The 20,217-nt window shown below is 40.5% G+C and overlaps 2 protein-coding genes across 30 annotated transcripts in view; one reads left to right on the forward strand and one right to left on the reverse strand.

The window, feature by feature from the left end:
- Nucleotides 1-20,217, forward strand: part of CACNA1C (calcium voltage-gated channel subunit alpha1 C) — a 480,521-nt gene that overhangs the window by 409,765 nt on the left and 50,539 nt on the right. For 10 of the 23 annotated variants that reach the window (XM_069861443.1, XM_069861470.1, XM_069861362.1 and 7 more), the window contains exons 29-30: nt 2,088-2,198; nt 18,295-18,378. In XM_069861443.1, coding sequence (XP_069717544.1) covers nt 2,088-2,198; nt 18,295-18,378 — 195 coding nt within the window. Of the gene's footprint in view, nt 1-2,087; nt 2,199-17,593; nt 17,678-18,294; nt 18,379-20,217 lie in introns of all 23 variants that reach the window. The other 13 variants (XM_069861296.1, XM_069861480.1, XM_069861314.1 and 10 more) reach the window with 2 other exon arrangements.
- Nucleotides 8,007-20,217, reverse strand: part of MICAL3 (microtubule associated monooxygenase, calponin and LIM domain containing 3) — a 571,168-nt gene continuing 558,957 nt past the window's right edge. For all 7 annotated transcript variants that reach the window (XM_069861231.1, XM_069861266.1, XM_069861258.1 and 4 more), the window contains one exon: nt 8,007-8,016. The gene's annotated coding sequence lies outside the window, so the exon portion shown is untranslated. The remainder of the gene's footprint in view (nt 8,017-20,217) is intronic.

Below are 20,217 nucleotides of genomic sequence, written 5' to 3' on the forward strand. Positions count from 1 at the left end.
AAGAGGAAAGAGTCAAAACCTTTACTATGTAGCCAACTTACAAAAAAAGAAGTCTTACGTTCATTTCAGTCAGGTAATGGGCTTTAATAGGCACAATGAAGTCTGTACTTTCCTGGTTTGTTTCTTCCAGTCTGTCTCTGTCCAATGCCTCCCTCACCTCCCTTTCATTTTCAGTTAGACTCCCAAACTCCCAGCTGCTAAGACTATCTCTGCACTCCCAGTTTCCTTGGCCACTTGAGCCCCATTCTCTTCTACACTCTGTCTGCTTAAAAGCTAGTCTCCTGTCACTCTTCTCCCTAAAGCCCTTGCTTCCTCCTCATTCAGTCAGTCTCTCAACTGTCTTCCCTGGTTTATGGCCCAGACAGTCAAGATCCCCAGTCCTTTTCTTCCCACTACACAGACTTCCAGTTGGAGTTATCCCTCCATGGACCTCCTTTCTGGTCTCTCTCTGCCCTTTTTGTTTGATTATCTGCTACACATTGTTCCCTTCTCTGATTTGTTCCCTTACTCTGAGTCCAAGGTCCCATGCACTCCTACACCAACTTCCATATTGACTTTAGCATCCCACCACTACATCTTCCACTGGATAAATCCCAGTCTCCCCCACCCCCAGCATCCCCTCAAAACTAGCCTCAGTTTCCTGTCACTCACTAACAGTCTAAGCATATAGTCACAGTCAATTTTCACCTTGTTTCCTCTTACTGTCTCCAGTCCAATCTCCGCAGATTTCTTGACTTCTCCGCTTTTTCTTTATCTGGTCTAGGTTTTTCCTGTCCCCACTGGAAAGGCTCTCTCTGCTGTTTTGCCTAGAGTACCAAGAAAGGAGTGAGGCAGCACAAGCACAAGAAACTTCCATGCTTTCAGCTGAAGTATATATTGTCTTGCTCTCATGAAGCGTTAGAGAGGGAATATTGTGTTCACTCTGTAGCGTGCTTGAATGATGTGACAATGGTGCACACCCAGGGCAGGTAGAGCTAGAAGCTGTGAGGTGTTTGTGAGCCTACAGGCAGGACAGCATCTCTGGACATTCTAGGAAGTCTACATCCATCTTAAGAAAAGCACATTTTTTCAAAGGCTTATACTGTGGCCACATTTGTGTCAAATGTATTAAAGAAAAAGAAACACAAAACCTACATTCAAGAAAAATTCCAAATTTTTAAGCAGAGTTCTGCAGGTATCAATGACTTTCAAATAAAATATTGCAATAAATTTTGAAAATGCCTCAACAACGTATTTTTCCCTGGCCTGGCTTTCAGCTGTAGCTGAATTGTGTTGACTGAAACTCCTTTAAATACATTACCCTGAGCCAATGCAGAATATGAAAATTCATCCCAGCTGGTTAAACCTTATGAAAGTCAAGCAACTACAAATGGGATCTTATAACATGAACTAGAAGATGACCTTAGAATAAGACAATGTAATCAGTCTCAAATATAATGATCTGGAAATAGGAATATGAAGAGTGAGGTGGCAACATTTGCGGAAGACACTATTTGAATTAATCAATAGAAGGCAGAGAGTAACTTCATAAGATCTTAATAAAGTTAACTGAATAGGCAGCATGATTGCAAATTTAATAGAGTTGACAAATGCAAGGCAACGCATATTGGAAAGATTTGATTTGAGCTGCTTGTGTACTTTGTAGAATCCTGAATTAAATGTAATTATTTGGGGAATAGCTTGGTATGAAACCCCCCGTTCACTGTGCAGTAGTAGCAATCCAGCGAAAGAGTAATCCAAGTGTTTCAGAAGGGTGAGATAAGAAACAAAATTGGAGATTGCCTTATACCATTATGCAAATTTATAATGAGCCCACAACTGGAATGATAACTGCGATTTTGGTAATCCCCACTCAAACAGGTTTTTTTTTAAATAATAGGGAATCCAGAGCCAGGAGGTTAAAGTATCTACAGGTATGGAATTGCTTGTGTGTGAAGGGAGGGGGGAATTCTAAATTGAAAAAATGGAGCATGAGGAGGTTTTCTTTAGAGACCCTCAACATGAAGGGAGATCAGCAGAGGCCCTGTGGATTCCTATCTAGCTGGTATGTCCATTCTTCATGTTCCTGCCGGGACACTGTTTTTCAGCACTACGGTCAGAGCTGCATGTTCAAAGAAGCGATGAATATCCTCAACATGCTCTTCACTGGTCTGTTCACTGTTGAGATGGTCCTGAAATTAATCGCCTTCAAACCCAAGGTAGGTGCTATAGGCATAGAGTTTCCTGCCCTCTGTGTGTGTGTGCATGTGTGCGGGGCAGCTGTGAGGAGAAGGAGGAGGTGAAACTTTCTGATCTATTACCCCACCAATAACTGAGCTGGACAGTTGCTCTCTGGATTGGAGTCTCACATGTACTTAATAACTTTTTCACACTGGAGAGTAGACACGCTAAAAAAAAAAAAAAACAAAAAACAAAAAACACCTACAAAACAAAAAACAAAGAAACAAACAAAAAGAATGAAACAAAAAAGCAACACCTGCTAAAGGAGAAGGTTCCTAATTCTCTGTTTTCATTAAGTTGTAATTGTGGCCCAATGATAAGTCTATAGTATGCTTTCCATTATGAATGTTATTCTAATGCTCTCTCAGACTTTCCTTAAATAAGTTATAAATAGCATCCCATGATTAGTCTCCTGGTCCAAGTGAGGTTAATCAAACATGATTCGTTTTGAGTTATGAGCTTTGGAAAAAAATGTCTCAATGATAGTTTGGATTACTGTAGTTTTGAATTTAAGATTTCATTGATACTATACAATATCCCATCAGGTCCTGCCTGACAGTATTTTCCTGTCCGTTGGGTCATGGCTAGTATAGCTGCACCATGGGCTATGATTGTAACCTACAGGTTCTCCCAACTAAATTGACACAGCTGCTGAAGGACAGTAACAAGGACTCTGACCTCACATAATTTAAGAGGCTGTCTTCTTTGGGGTTTAAATCCAGTGTTGTGTCATATGTAGTAGAATCCAGATACCTAAACATATGTACCTGATGCAATTTCCTGTCTTCGCTGATAACTTGATACATGGGGTTGTCTCTTGAAGGATACCATTATACATTGGGATTGGCAAATACCATCTGAAGTGTCAGTTATGACAGTGGTAAAGATGAGAACAATCATGTGAGTCGTGCTTCATGTTAAATTTTTAGGGGATCACTGAAGTTAAGAGCTCCTCCTAGCTCCAACTTAACTTCTTTCTCATCCTCAGCTCAGAAAATTTGCTCTCGAATTCTACTGAATTCAATCTTACTTTTTCTTGTTAATTCTGTGCTGATTTTATTCCCACCCAGCCCCTTTCTCCTTCTTCCACACTTCCTAGGAATTCTTAGAGGAGTCATGGTTTTCTTTTTTTTTCTGAGCCAAATATCACCACCCTTTCTTAGATGTAGTTCTCTTGAAAGTTAGAGACATCTTGAGCAGTGTTGGTGAAGGACTGTTTGGGGGTTTTTTTGTGAGATCTCAAACACTGTCTTAGGAAACTTAGAAGTATCATCATCTATTTCAGAAGGGATCTTTTAGGAGGGATCTTCCTTTCACTTTTGAGAGTTTGCCATGTCTATTCTCAAGAAAATCTTCCAGTATCTTGTAAAAGCATCACCTGCACATTATATACCAAGAAGTAGATCTCAAAAACTTTGTAATGTTCTGATTTCATGGTTCTGCTTTACAGAAGGTCCTTAAATTTGAGAAAGATTAGATTCTTAGCAGAATTTACTCTGAGCATTTAGGGAGAAAATTCAACCAGTTCAAATATTGAGCTCTGTACATATACAAGGGAAGCTGTACCTGATATTGTTGCCTCTAACAGTAAGGAATTAGGCTTGTTGATGTTGGATTTCCTTTCTGCATCCTGTATCTTACTTCCATGTGTTCAGTTTTCCTTTCAAGTTTTGCCACACAACAACGTATTAAACAAAATCATCTGAGGGTGAACATGTATCCTCTGATTAGCAAAACACTGGAACAGATTGCCTAAAGATATTATGGAATTAAGAGATGAAGTTAGGAGTATCTTTCTCTAGAAACAGTTTAGGAATGTATAACCTGCCTTGGGACAGGGAAATGCACTAGACCATCTCACAAGTTCCCTCTCAGCCCAATTTTTCATGATTCTGCAATTCCCAAATTAAATCCTCAGCTATTACAGTATAGTAAAAGTAAGAATATGAAAGTTTTCCTTGTGACCAGAATAACAGAGTATAAAATAAGCCGCCTCAACCAAGGATCACACAACAACCTTGGATTGAGCCCTGCTCATCCTAAAAGAATACCGAGCAAAAAGAGTATATATCTATTTCAAAACCTAGTCTGGCGTGTATATCAAAAATAGTACTAACCCTTAAACTGCTATTTTAATTAAATACCTTCAGGAAAACAAACAAAATTTTTAAAAATGGAACACAGGATTTACAGTGAAGAAAAACAGGAGTGAGCTTATGAAAACAACTAATACTGCAAAAAGTCTTGCCTCCAGCCGTATATTCACATTGGATTACGTTCAGTACCAGTTCAGTGACTTAAGTTTGGAAACATCAGAATTCCTTGCATAACATGCCATTGTCTATTCAGTACAAGGATTTGGCCTGCAGCCTCCACTCCCTGCTCCATGTTGACTCAACCTGCTCTCCAAAGGAAACTCCCTTTCCCAGATGACCATTTACATTGATGTGGACCAACACTGGGGGTCACAATCTGCTTCTCCTTAGGTTGCACATTTGGATTGAAGCTGAACTTGCACAGAATATGTTCTGATGTGGAGTCTCCCAGCACAGAGTAAGTTGTTATCTCAGCCCTCTGCTTGACTAGACCTTGTGTCCTCCTGTCACTCAAGGTATAAAAACAAACTACATTGGAAGATGGAGGTTGTGCCCAGTAACACTACCTGGAAAAGCCCAAAAGGATTTCACTGTCACCTGGGTGAACATCACTGTATAGCCATCATCCTCTCCTCTATAACCAACCAGTCCCCCAGACCAAGAAATTATATGCTAAGTAATATTAGTGTTTCCTAGATGTGAAATGGCAGACCTAAATTAAAGAGACAGACAGTCCATAAGTAACACCGTTGAGCCAAGGCCTTTTGTTGCTTTGTTTTTCTAATTTTATAAATTCTCCAGCCAATTTGGTGAGCTTTTTTTCCAGTTCCTGCATGGAGGAAGCTGCTGCTGTTTTGTGATTTTTCCAGACATAAGTACTAAGGAGAATGAAAGGTGCTTTGCTGTCTGAGGTGCTCACAGCTACCACTGTCCTAGCTTCTTAAAGAAGAAATCCCACAAGTACCAGTCTGTGAAGGACCAGCTGCTCTACAAAACCTGCCTAGGGTCTATCTTTTCAACTCAAACACAACTTAAAATTCCTATGCAGATGAAGCTGCACCATCTGTCAACATATGTGCTAATATGAGTATGGATATTCCTCCAGGAATTTCTAGATCTTTCCAGCTCCCTGTAATGGGCTGTTTTACTGTTGAACCACATCTGCTTTTTCTTTCAAGGAAACATTTAATCTATTTTCTTATTAGCTTGAGTAGGACTAGTAATCAGAGAGCTGTGAATTTTCTGCCCCTGTCTCTGTCATCTCAGAGTAGGCAAGACATGTCAGTGGAATGACTCTCAGGCATAAAGTAAAGCACATGTTCATATATTTTGTCAAATCCAGGTCTGCTTGTGGAAAGGGAATCTTGGGGATTTCCTCTGTGGAATTATGACTATCAGAGAGACTACAGACCACAAGTCTACTCTGTTTACCAGACACTGTCAACACCTTTCTTCCCTGGGTGTTTATGGATGTTACTTGTAAAGCAGCCTGTAAGAATGCCATCTGTCCTGTCTCAGATAGTTCAGTCCCACATTTATCACTGCTACTTTACTCTGAATTCTTGCCATTCTTTAATGTCATTTTCATGTAACAGAGTTCAGACTTCTGTACACTGTTTCAAACAAGTTTCACATTCAGTACAAGGCACATAATCCCATGCGAACCCAGGAAATGCTATGACCCTCTGAGTAGAGGAAGTCATGAGTGTCACCCAAGGTTATTTCTGAGTCTCCATTTACTGAAGGATCTAAGTGGTTTTAGTGTTTCTTTCTCCCCTAATGTATTTGCCCTTCTCTATTCCTTTTTAAGCTCCTCTCAGTCAGCACTTATCGTGTGTTTGATGCACTGATATCTCTTCTCAAACCTGCAAAATTACTCATCTGGTTTTGTTCCCTTTTTACTACTCTATTTCTAGTACATACATGCCTATCAACAGATCTTTGAACAGTGTCTCCTGAAGTCACACTGGCTGCTTCATACTACTTGCATTCTTCTTTCTAACCATAACCATAACTTGTCGTTCCTTGGTCAAGACAGAGTCTTGACTTCAAAAAGGTGAAATTTATATCCAGTCTATTCCTTTGCACTACAGAAGCAACTCTGGTTAATTTTAGAAGTCTAATGCTTTTGGTGCATCTTCATTCTACTGCTTTTAGAAATAGCCTATAGATTAGGATTCTGCCTGAGCATAATTCATCATAGTGTTTTATTTCTCCAGTTAATATGGAGAAAGCGAAGTAAAGACATTCTGCACTGATGAAAAAATGTCAGGAAAACTGGTTACAATTGCATGGTCTTTTGCCCAGCAATGAAAAACACTTCAGGTCCACCCAATGCATGTAGGAAGCATATTTAGTTAAAAATCATATCATCTAGGTTGAGTTATGGTAGTATAAATGAACAAATTAGATTGTGTAAACGTTTACATGAGCCCATGGTGCAGGTGCCTGTCTCCCTTTCATGGAGTTTGGCCACAATTCTAGTTGCCCAATACCTCTTATTTAGCAAATTTTCTTTGCTGGTTTTGGCATGTTCTTAACCAAAGTAGTTATCTACTTGTTTCCTCTCCTCGGCTTCAGTATTACCCTTCCTGTTTTGGAGGGACAGCATCTAGACATGGAGCATTTGCTGACTGAGTCACCTACCCAGTGCAATAGGAAGACAATTTCCTAGCACCACCTTGCCTTTGTTTGGAGCAAGCGTTTTAAAAGGCAAAAGAACGAGTGAGATGTTAATATGTTTCAGAACCTGTGGATGGGGAAAAAATACAGCTTATTCAACAAAAAAGAAGAGTGCTTGGTGTTGAGTAAGAAATAATGAGCATGGAGAGAACTAGAAATAGAGAGGTAAGAAAGTGCATGAACTGAAGAAAGTGAGAGAACTAAACAAACAGGAAGGGCTATGGAGGGAAAAGAGAGAAACAAAACCTGAGGGTAGGAAAATCCATACACAGATAATGGGCAGGAGGAATGGACTGAATATCATTAAAGGCAGAAAGAAAAAAAATAAACCAAAGGCCTTGAAAGAAGAAAATATTAATAAAATTGAGAAAGAAATGATTGGACAAAAAATGTTGCAAGAAAAAAAAAAAACAGAAACAGGGCTGTAAGGAAAAGGAAACATGGGAGGGGGGTTTTAGAAAATTAAAAACCTAATTAAAACACATAGCTTTTAAGCTAATGAACACATTTTTGTGCTTCTGCATTTTATTGAAGTTCTTTGGCAAACGTCCCAGGTCTCCATGTTCAAACACATTAGTATCTCAGCCACAGAGCCTCACTGTCTACTCTCTCATCAGAATAATTTTCAATAAAAGTTGGGTGCAATATATTTCTCTACTTCTGTGAATTAAACTCAACCCCATTGCAAAATGCATCACCATGTTACCCCAGAAATGCTTTCCTTTTTCACCCCAAATTGTTTTCTGGGAGAAGTATGAATGTATTGTATATTCTTCTGGATCTTCTGTACAGCCAGTAGCCCATCTGGGATTAATCTCAGCTGCTCCAAGAAGATCAGCAGCCATATAACCAGAAATCCCTGACATCTCTGTAGTGCGTGACCAGTTGCTGACTGTGCCGTCAATCCAAGGCTCTCAAGTGCTGAATCAGACCCAAGCATTTTGTAAATACACTAGAAAAGGGAAAAAGTCTTATCCATTCATTAATCGCTCCTCTGCTTTCTCTTTGGTATGATTACCTGTCAACCAGTAGTTTCATGCATTTTGCATGGGATACATGTCCTGTGGAGATTTGACCATATGGTCTTTCATGTCCACAGACCTGGGAGGAAGAATGAGCCTTTTATCTGAGTCTTTTCTGTAAAAGTTAAATACTGAAAGTATGTATGTCAGAGCAGCATGTTTAGGTGATTTTGATGTAAAGTAATATTTAGGATAATCATTCCAGACATCGATGATCAGGTCATCCCAGTCCTTTATACCCATCAGTGGATAGGAATAGAGCATCATCAGGTAGACCTGCTGCTGGATACTGTTTACCCTGCAGAATTTCTATCTGTCCATATGTTCAGGGGCAAAAAAAAACAGTGAGAGGAGAGGCTAAGAAAGTAACTAAGCTTCTTGCAGCACTCCCACAACACTCTCACAGCAGCTTGACATTGAGCCTTTTCTGTCAGAATGTGGAAGGACATCCCACCAACCGAGGACCAAAGCAGCTGGTTTTGTTATTCCAGGCCTTAAATCAAAACTACTTAGGAGTCTGTGCTGTCAACATATTACAAGGAAGTGACATGGAAATAAAGAATCCCATTCTGGTGTTTTAGAGTGCTGGCCCATCAAGTTAAACAGTATACGTGACGTAGAGCCTCAAACAACAAATCCTCCGGTTAGTACAGAAAAAGAAAATTTGAAACAAACCACTAGAGATGGTGTTAATCTAGTAACAGTTTCCACAAATGAGGAATCAGCAAGAAAATAACTGCCTTCTCTGTCATGTGGAAGTACAGGGAATCCTCTTTGATGCTTCTGGATTTCACCGAGTTCCTCACTGGTTCCTGAGTGTGCGTGGGAGGGGAAGTCTGGCCATTCCTGACACTTTACTGGAGAAGAAAGTCGTGCCAGACTGAAGTTTTTCTATTGTGCATATGCTTATATTCTGAGATGGCACAGGCGTGACTCCACCTAAACAAGTCATGCAGCGTGAAAAACATAACAGAAGAAACTAGACAGATGATGAGAAATGGAATTTTGCGTTAAATCCTAGCTCATACTTCCAGTTGAATCTGGGTCAGGAAGGAACTACCAAAGTCTACCTTCTGAACACCAGCTGACATCCTGTATAAAGTATACTGGTTTCTTTCCCATTTCCTTGTGGAAAATGTATGCTGTGGAAGGGTCTCAGCAGAGTCGATCCGTATCGGTTTCTTTGGTGGTGGCTTCAAAGAAGAGCCCAAGAATGAAATGAGTATACAATACAGAACAAACTTCCCTCTTTGCACAAAAAAACTTGTCCTTTCATGTTGTGGTGGAAGCAAAGGATGAAGGACAAAAAGGCAGTTCAATCTGCTGATTCCCATATTACATTTGTTGTTTAAATGCAGAATGATCTCCTTCCTGGAGGATGAGGCCAGCAATTTTCTGCCTGAAGAGTGATCCTCTAATTACTGTATAGAATCTTTGAAATTTTAAACACTGACCAGCCAGAGCTATGCAATCCTCCAGCTTTCTGAAGGATCAATTGAGAATTCAGTTGGCAAAAAAAAAAACCCAACTGTTAAAGAAGCTGTGTAAGAGCTTCAATGAGAGAGGACTTTTTCCTTCACAGCAAACCTACCCAGAGAATTTGCATATTGCTGCAACATTGTGACAGATTTATTTTCAGTCTGGCACTTGGGGGTTTTAATGTCATTATAAATGATCAAAAATAATTATATGACTGCACAATGCAACAGTGTGGGAAGTACTGTATTAGCTATTACACTTAATTATTTAACACAGAAAATTATTCACACAGTGTTAAAAGCCCAGTGGGATGGTGAACTGGGGTCTCATTCACAACAGCATTGACAGCGTCAGCAGTAGCATGTAAAGTGAACAGCTCCAGGGAAAAATGACTTGCTCTCACTCTCAGAGGAGAAATCCCAACCCTCCATCACTTAATGTGAGGTTGTTTAAAATGGTCAAAAATTCTCCCAGATGTGAATCTTCTCTTCACACAAGGATGATACCAGATAGCAGACCGATACAGTGCCTGTTAAGAACTGTTCATTGTGTTAGGAAATTACATTTTGACAGCCAAATGGTCCCCTGGATGAGGTCTTTGAGTGTTGATTTATCTTCTCTGTCAAGCATCTGGCTTTTGTAGGACTTCAGAAATTTTACTTGTCTACATTTCTTCTTCCCCAAGTATAAAATAAGAGTAATGATACTCTTTTGGAAAGTTGTGATTGATGAATTATGTGAAAGTAAGCGATATTTTATTAACAAGTCTAGTCCATGTAAAATCAAGCAACCATGTCAGAGCAGTCCACAGCATTCAGAGGCAGAGAAGCTGTTCCTAGTCCAGCCTCATATTCAGAATGTGTCTTAAATTGCTTGCCACTCTCTCATCTTCCCACAACAGTAAGTAGCTCTTCACTCTGAAAGATGTGTCACTTCTGTTCTTACAGGCTGAGTTTTACTTCTTTTGAATCATTGTTCCCTGGACTGACATGTCGGTTCTTCTTTAGAAGACAGACTATCTGAAAGAGCAAAGCTCATCCTAGTCCTCTTTTCATAGGACTGTTCCATGTTGCTGGGTTTTTTTATTGCCTTCAAGAATTATTCGTTGGCTTTCATCAAGACCTGATTTTTCTAGACCTTGCAAAGTCTTTGAGCATTTACAGCTTCTTCCTAATGGAATTTGACAGCAAAATTCTCATGGAAAGCGTTTTGCGATAAATGATCCGTTCAGACACAGCAAGCCATCACACTCACTTTCAGACTTTCCAGTAAGACTGGTGTTGATTTTGTTTCTCTGCTGAGAACAGGCCTCATTTCTGACTACAGGGAAATGATTGTTAAATTATTGCAATGTAATTACCGTTCCTGAAGAAAAAAGCCCAACCTCTCTCAGAATATCACTATGCCAGAACATACCTGTAGAAAAAGTCAAGAGTGTTTATGTTATTTTTCTCAGGGGACAGCAGAATTTAAGAGAGTGCTTTATGCTACTCTACCTCCATTTCCATGCCTTTGTATCAAGGAGGCCTTAGATGTTAATGTTCTAAGGAATTACTCCCCCTCCCTTCAAAGGCAGCTAAGAGCAATCCAGGCCAAAAAGGACACCAGGATCAGCTAGTTGAATCATCCAGTTTCAGCATGTTTTATTGTTAACATTTCCTCAGGCCTTGTCAGCATGTTGCCTTGAAATACAGTCTTTGCCAGTTCTAAGAGATGCTTCCATAATAAAGACTTCCATATGGCTTTTACCATGCTTCTTTTCCCAGTCTTTTAAAGACCTGGGAGCATAATATTGCACTTCAAGCCTCTACTGAAAGGCTGTGTGCTTGTGTACTGCTAACCACTTTACTGTAAATGAAATATGGAGACATGTAAGATAATTGTCCCACCACACAGGTGGGTAAGGAGGGACTCATAGGACCAAATACAATTCTGCCAGATTGAACTGAGTTGCAAAATCTGGAAATGGTAATTCCCAGTTCAGAGAATAGGTATGATAATAATTTTACTAGGCATATCTCCCCAACATCATCAATTTTCAGTAGGTGTGGAAAGCACTAAAAAAGGGTCTGTTGTGACACAAGAGATTATATAGTTACAGCCTCCATAAAAGTTTGAGTTTGTTAAGCAGTGCTTTGAGGACCTTGGTTCAGACAGGTTCTTTTTTTTCCTGTGGTGGAGATAATTGTCCACTGGAAGCACAGGTGAGAACCAGAATTTGCTGTAAGACCTATAGACTTTCAAACAATAAGCAGAAGGTGGTAATTTTTAACCGGTTTCAAGCTACCTCAGATTTATACCACTGATCTAGAAATAAACACTTGGGGTCTTTTTCAGATTACAGAGCCATGCAGGTTCTCCAGCTCCTTTGTGTCTGTCAAGTAGAATGTCCTCTATGTCCAGACAAGCCCTCAGACCCCAGGGATACCTGTCTGCTTTCACCAATGTCCTCACTGTGAAAGGGAGCATAAAACAGGGTGAGAGAGGATACAGGAAAATATCAAAGTTATTAAGCACCTATCTTGGTCTAGAAGTTGGTCTTGTTTTCCTATGGAATAAGCAGAGAGTGTCAATAGGCTTCTCCAGAACTGATCAAACCTTTGTAGCAGTCTGGGGAGCTACGAATCTCCTCTCCTCACTCCTTGTCTGCGGAAAGATTTGACAGAATACAGGAGGGGGGCTTGTGCAATTCCCTGCAGCAGTGACTCATTACAGCAACTGGTGGGTGAACTGCAGGGAGTCTGTGTCTCAGAATTAATCCATCACTGGATGAAAGCTGATAGATAGTATGCAAATAGATGCTGTTTTCCTGCAGCTTGTCAGGAGCTCCAAGCAGCTGCATCCTCCACTTTATTCCTTCTCTATTACGTTCTGCTAATTTCCCTGATTACTGTTATGGCTAAATGGTATCTTAGCATAACAGAATTTGCATCTGACACAGATCTCCATTTGGTGTCAGAAGCTATTGTAGCTTTGTAAGACTGTTTAAGATACATGTGAATCAGTCAAATCAGCTGTGAGAAGGTATGCCAAGAGTCACGGTACTGCGTAAATGCCATTTGATTTGATACTGTTTTCCCATAACACTGTCCGTTTTGCAAAAATACTTTCAGGGAAAGCCTCTTTTAATGATGTCGGACTCTCACAGCTCCAAATAGCCTGCAGCATTTACAGAAATAAATTCGCATACTAAGCAACCATCAACTAAATTAGCAGTTCATCTCATTTTGTAAATCCCCAGCAAAGTCTGCTTTGGTGCCCTTTACAATCAGCAGGAAATTTTTGCTAAGAAATCACAGTGAATATCAGGTATCAGCCTCTTTCTCTCCTTCCTATACATTCCTTCCAGCTGATTACGGTTCATACTTCTTTTTGTTGTTTTAACATGCAAGTTTATTTCAGATAAGTGGTAGTAAGGTTCTCCTGTAGTTTGGTTTCCTTTTAGGCTATTTAGTTGTCTACATGTCTTAAGTTCTCCTCCTTGATGCTTCATTTCTCCATACATACACACACACATGCATGCATGCGTAGCTTTCCCTTTTTGTCCTGTGACATTGCAGCATCTTCTTCCACTGGGAACCATCTGACCTACATTCAGATCCCACCCAGTGAATAGGCTTGACCTGTGCTGTCTCTTCATAGACTTTTGTCTCAGAGGGGTTTGCTAAATTTTGCCAGCCAGCTGGTAAGAGACAGAAATGAAAACCTGGGACTAAGCAGATTAATAGCTGTACGTCAGTTAACCCCTGCAGCTCCCATAGGGATAGATGCTGGAAAACCAGCAGGTACCATGACTCAACAGCACCCTTCCCCTGATGATTTCTGTGCTTCGGTGTAGATGCATAGCTCTCCAGCCACTGCACGTCCTTATTATTGTCCCCAGGTGACCCCGAGCTCAGACCTTCAGATAGACTCTTGTTTTTCCCTGCTGTTAATGAGGCTTCTTAGATATTGCATTTAGGATCACATAGTCACAAAAAGTAAAAGAAATGGTCTCCAGAGATTTCAGTGGCTCCGCCAGTACCAAAACAAACCCCAACTTCTTTGATGGCTAATCTCAGCAACGAGGAAACATACAAATGATTGGCATACTCCTTCTCAAATGCTACAATGTCTGCTCCCCTGGCACAAATGAGATTCCATTCCAGTCAGCTACTGCATATTTATGCTCAGCCTTTCTTTAACGTATTGATCATGTGATATGCAACTATCCTTTGCTACCTTTGGGGAAATTAAAAAAAATGGAGAAAAAATGTACTTTAAAGGTGGGGCTATTTCATGCTTCCTGAATATTCAATCCAATCCTCCTGGTCTCTTTCTGTCCTCCTTTCTCCCCAAAAAGCTTCACGAATCTCCAAAAACATCCCACAGGAGAGAATGACTACCATTCCCCAGTAAGCCCTTGAGGCTGCCATTATGTGACATGTAATTATACAGCTAACTCAGAGTCAAGCGTCTCCCTTTAAGGGTAAAATATGGTATTACACTCTGAATTCCTGTACTGCAAAAACAAACAGTGCCATCAATTCATTTCCAGTCAGACCTCCACCCCTTGGGAAAAGTATACAGAATTTTCTGGTGGGAAAAATATTTTGGAAATACAACCTCTTTATTAGAGCAATAGCTCTTCCTTCATTCAGCTCGTCTTTCATAAGCCACCCTGGTACACTCCAATGAGGAATGTGGCCTGAAGAGGTACTTTGAGGTTGCAAGAGAGAAGTCCCCAAGGGGTTCACTCTCAATATATACTCGTAACTCCCAACAAGCTTATGAGGCCTGATCTGAAGCTAAGTAAACACATGGCCATTTGTAGGTAAATTTCTCTAAGAGGATGGATTTTTAAGGAAGGATTCCACTACCATGCACACAAATGAAGGGTTTATGTTCTCTGTTTTCTTTGGGCTTTCTTACTGTGAATATTATCTTCCTATTTTTCACCTTTCTGTTTGAAACACAGAAGGAGCAGGTGAGGAGGAAAGGAAGGTTTTAAAATCCATGTGTTTCCTTAATTCAACACTGTCCTGTTGGATGTGGGGTTGAGTAAAACTGCATTCATATCCATGGTTCTTCTCTATCACTCATCTAAGAGGTACAGGAGGAAGAGAAGGGCTCTCTGAGTTCACCTTACAGCCACACAATAAGTTACCGCAGTAATGCTCTTTCTGTGATCCCAGAGCAGACTAGCCCATGATTTTCAAGCAAGGGCCTGGCTGATGAGACTCAGAGACCAGAAGAAACCAAACAGTGTAAATCTGGAGCCACTCCACAGAAGTTAGCAGAATGACTCCAGAAATGCTGTGGTGTCACAAAGCTCCAGAGCAGCTATTTGTGATAACAATGAAAAAGAGACATTTTCTTTCCAGGCACGAGTCTCTCCTGAGATGTGTTAATGATGTCAGTGCGGTGTCATTGCTTCCAGTGTGGTTGCATTACTGCAACTGGGAGCAAAATTTAATTCACTGGCTTCAGTGGTCATCTGAGGACTGGACTTGATGCTGTTTGTCACCTGAGTTTTGTACCAACAGCAAATGTTGTTTTAGCAATATCAATAGCTATTGGGCTTTATGCCTGGAGTTGTTCAGTAAAAAGAAACGATGAAATTGTAAATTTGGTTATACCAAAAAGAATCTTGCAGTATGGTGCTAATCATAGTAAACATAACTTCCTATTCATCACCACAGATTTAAAAACAGATAGTCTTTGTTTTCATGGGCAAAACCTGAAGAACTTGTTTTGGGTCTTCACCCTTGCAGCTGCCTAAAAGCAAATTCTGGATTTTTTTGGAGTTGTTTGTGTTCCTGCTGAAATCCTGAAAAGTTCCTAAACTATGCAATTTGAGAAGGAAATGGAAGATAGCCATGCTATTGAATGCATGTATTCATTCAGCATGTGAGCAGTGTCAGTGCCTTCAGCAGGACTGTGCACATGAACAGGGGCAGGAGGATTGGGTCTGTTGTCTTCTACTCTGTTCTTTTTGATCCTGCAAGTGTACTCTCTATCAAGGTCACATCAGGCTGCAAAGCCACCTTTTGCAACTCTGTATGATCTCTGTCTGTCCTTTATTCAAAATGTGTTTGCCTCTACAATTTAATCTGCTGTTCTCTCCCTCCCTTTCCTCTTGGTGAAGCCTAATCACAGTTTTATTCCAGGTCCATCTGGTTGCTAACGGTGCTGGACATCACCACTGAATTCATTCTAATATTTGTTGTATATTTTCTAGGCTGGATGCTGAATAATAATATTCTCTGAGTTTGCTTTTGCTCCTGTTTCCTTCCTGCCTGTTGTAGCTAGTTGTGTAGCAATGCATAGCCAAAAAGATGATTACTCCTCCCAGTGTAGATCTGCTAAGAGTTGCCTGTTTCAGGCTGCAGAATTAAACTGGCTTTTTTCTGGTTTTCTGGAGAAGATTTCGAAGTCCAGACTACCAGCTCTCTTCATTGATGCGGAACCAGCTGGGCAGTGGCTTCCTCTGCTTCATCTTTTTTCTTTTTTTTTTTTTTTTTTCATTTTTTCTGCCCCAAACATAACACAGTTTACAACTGTGAGTCTCAAAGCATCCTGGAGGCAGTGTTTCAGCATTTGGAAAGACACTTTTTGCCAGTGCCTGCTCCATGTGATGGTTGAACCCACAGTAATTTCAGGTTCCCAAGCCTGGCTTGTGCAGTGCCAGTGCTTGGATTTTTTTATTTTTTTTTTCTCCTTTTTGCTTTCTGCAACACTGCCTGGGAACACAGACTCACACTTTACCCATGACCTGACTCTCTGGCTAAGAATAGCAGTCACAGTGCAACTTGGGTTCAGTCTCACTGGAGACATGCTGCAGCTGGGAAACAGGGAGGTCAGATTAGCCTGCGCTCACAAAACCAAACTCGTAAAAGGAATATGAAGAATTTTATGTGTGCCTCCTTTTAGAACTTCAGCACAAGGGGAAGAGGCTGGCACAGATGTTCTGTGAGCAAAGATAAGTTTTCTTTGCTTGCGACGTTGACTTGTCATACAGAAGCTCACGTCCTGGGCTGAAAAGGACCTTTTCCAAAAGGATCCTGTATCCTTATGGCCCCTCCAGCCAAAAGTCACGCAGGACAGAGATGGCAAGCAGTGCTGATTAGCATCGTCTGAGCCCTGCTTAGGACAATGAGATGTTTGAGATAGGTCTGAAGGGGTTTAAAGTGAAGGGGGCAAAGTGAAGGTATGAGTTTAGCACGTTAGCAGATATGGCTTAGATTATCCTAGACAGCTGATGATGCAGTGATGCTGTGGTGCTGTCTCTAGTATGACTGAGCAACAAGTCTCACTCTTAGGACATACTAAAGCTGACTTTGCCCTCATCCTTACCTCTTCCTAGTGGGACACACCAGCACGTGCTACATTCACATTTTCACTTTGAGGTGCAGACGTGCTTTCAGAGTAGCAAAAATATCAGTCCTGCTTGCTAGTTTTAAGACAGGAGTGAAAGCATTAGTAAGAGAAACTGTTAGGCTAATCACTGTTGTAATACTTATTGTAGCTGGCTAAAGATAAAAGTGACAACCAGTGAGGTTTAAAAGGCAGATCCTCAGCTCAACTGTGCCCTCTGCTCCATCATGACATGGCAGCCAGACGTTCCTAATGCCAGCACAGAGCGTTACATCTGGAGCATGGACTGGTGGGCTGATATTCGCACCAGCAGAAGGGGAGAAGTTTTTTGAGAGAACCACGTGATGCCATTCCTTTACTGTTCCCCCAGTCAAATCTAAGCCAACTGGGGAAGGGTGCTGTGTTGCTAGGAATCAGAGATGTCTGGAGGGACTGGTCCTGCAAGCCCTACTCCTGTGAGCAGCCATGCTCGAAGCAACCTAAGTGGCTTCCCTTCACCCTGCCATCCGAGAATCAGAGGGGAGAAGTGGCTGCCCTGGGATTGCATTAGCTTGATAGTGGCTGCTCACACAAGTCAGAGATCCCAGGACCTGGTCACAGGTTGAGACACAACAAGTAAACTTAAGAGGAAAATCCTCAGAGGTATCAGGGCAGTAATTCTAATGGTAATTTTGAACTGTTTTTGTCTGTCTAACATTCCTTTTTAATCCCCATCCTGCCTGCCCCTTCCTTATGTAGGGTTACTTTAGTGATCCTTGGAATGTTTTTGACTTCCTCATCGTAATTGGCAGCATTATAGACGTCATTCTCAGTGAAACTAATGTGAGTATTACTCTACCCTCCCCAGGACACCACCACCTCCTCCTCCTCTGCTGTTCCTTCTTTCTTTCTCTCTATCTTTTTTTTTCTGGTTTTTTTTTCCCTCTAGTCATGCTTTTATTGAACTTGCCGTCGTCCTTCTCCTTCTCCCAGGGAAAAAAAAAGGAGGGGGGGAAATGCCTCCTTCTTTTTCACTTGTCATAGCTGGCCCCAAGGCTGTGACTGGTGAAAGCGCACAGAGTTTGGGGTGTGTGTGCTTTTTTCCCTCCAAAAGGTAGACATGCTTGAGTGTAACTTTCTGACTAACCAGGCTTTTGTTGATACCCTCCATCATGTGAAACGTTACAGAGGTTTGAGCAACCAATACTGTAGAGTGGTAAGAGACTATTTAATATGCCCACGTAACCTCTTTCTTTTCTTATTTTTTTTCCTCTTCTCTCCCTCTTTCATGCTTTGTTTTGTTTTGTTTTGTTTTTTATTTTATTTTATTTTACTTTTTACTTTTTTTCCCTCTTTTCTCCCTCTCCCTCTTTCTCTTCCTCCTCTCTCTCTCATTCTTTGTATCTCTTTCTTTCTCTCTCTCTCTCTTTCTCTTTCCTTGGCTTCTCTGCCACATGCAGCACTATTTCTGTGATGCATGGAATACATTTGACGCCTTGATTGTTGTGGGTAGCATTGTTGATATAGCAATCACCGAGGTGAACGTAAGTAGCTGGCGTCTGTCCATGATCGTGCCTGCTCTAACATTCATTTGTCTTTCCCGGGTTCTTTTTTTTTTTTCCCTCCCCCTTCCTCCTTTCTTTTCAGTTTGTTTTCAGAGCTTTTTGTTTAGTTTTTAATTTCTCTCTCTTTTTTTTCATTTGTTTTGTTTTCTTTTTATTCTGTTTTAATTTTTGGAACGAATTAAAGGACTTTTTGACTGTTGCATCATTTTCTTCCCTTCATAATCCGCCTGGCATGAATTAAACTGTATAGCAGGAAAAGTGATGGGAAACGTGGAGTGTAAGTGAAAAAGCTATTTGTACCATGGGAAGCTGCTAGAATAGTCCCAGACCAGCACTTTGGTCTACCCATTGTTATGCTTTGCTTCCCATGGCAGTTCAGTACTCTCCACCCCACAGAGGTCTAAAGGTCACTTCTTTCAAGGTGGAACTGCGGGAACCAAACCAGGAACCCTCCCTGTGCCACCTCACCCAGCCTTCCTCCAAAACAAATAAAGACCAAATCATGTCTATTTAGAGGAACCTGCTCCTAATGTTTAGTTTATTTGAAAACTGTAGATGAAATAAAAACAAAACAGAAAGCCCCCAAAACCCTAAAATGACAGAGTTTCAACCCAGCTTTTTGTGTTTGCAACCTGGTTTTGCTCCATCTCACAAATTCCACCAGCACAATTTACACTGATCAGCCCCACTGGTGCCCATCTCAGCAGACAGGTGAAGTATTGAATGAGCCATGGAGACTGAAATGAGCAGCTGGTGTTCAAGGAATAAATAACATCAGGCAAACTTTTCCCTCTTTTTTTTTTTTTGGAGGTGGATGGATATAGAATTACAGGAAAAATAGATGAAGGGTGGGCAGTAAACACAGATTCCCAAAAGAAAGACTACAAAGGACCCACTGAATTTATGAGCAGAAACACTGCAAAATCCAGCTTAGCAAGGCCAGAAAAGTAAAGACTGAAAGAAAATTGCTGTAAATATTTTAATGAAGAGCAAATTGATCATGAATTTGCAAAATGATATGGCTGTTGAATAAGTATTTTAGCTTGGAATTGTCTACTTAGGCAATTCATTGCAAGTAGAAAAGTGATAGCATAGTTTTCACTCAGTGCTGTATTTAGGAAAAGGTAGGCAATATTTTGAAAAAATATCAAAATGCCTTGGAATTTTCCAAGCAAAATGTTTTTATACCTTGGTTCTAGTTTAATTTCTCTTCAACTTAGTTGTCTTTAAATTCTGAAACAGGTGCATTTATCCAAGTTGTAATATTTTGATTTAGAATAAATTAAATACTTGATTTGACACTGGTCTATTTTCCTTGTCTTTTGAGAGAATGGAAAATAGTTTCTAACTGCAAATGAACTTTTTATGTAAATCTCTTAAATGTTGTAATTTCTAGACACAAATAATTGCTTACAACATTTTCCCCAGAATGTTGTGAACAAATTTGGTTACCCTTTTACTAAAGAGATATTAGGGCTGATTTTGTAGAGGGAATTTGCAATGATCAGCAGGCTGAAGTTGTTAATTCTAAAGAATGAAATGAAAATCTTTTTTATGCCACACTTGCCACAAGAAAACTAAGTGGGAGACCTGTCAATAGCCTTCAAATTGTGGAAAAGTTCAATTCTCGTCCATAGAAGCAGAACTTGATTGATAGGAATGGTTGGACTCAATGATCCAGTGGGTCTTTTCCAACTTAGTGATTCTATGAACTGTACATGATTACTGAGGAAATAAGCACAGTTAACTGGAGATGAATTATTCTAATAATCAACAAGATTTTCCTCACTGATGTATTTGAATCCGTACAAAGTCTTT

The sequence above is a fragment of the Phaenicophaeus curvirostris genome, chromosome 1 (genome assembly GCF_032191515.1).
Source record: "Phaenicophaeus curvirostris isolate KB17595 chromosome 1, BPBGC_Pcur_1.0, whole genome shotgun sequence".
In the NCBI taxonomy this organism is placed as follows: Eukaryota; Metazoa; Chordata; class Aves; order Cuculiformes; family Cuculidae; genus Phaenicophaeus; species Phaenicophaeus curvirostris.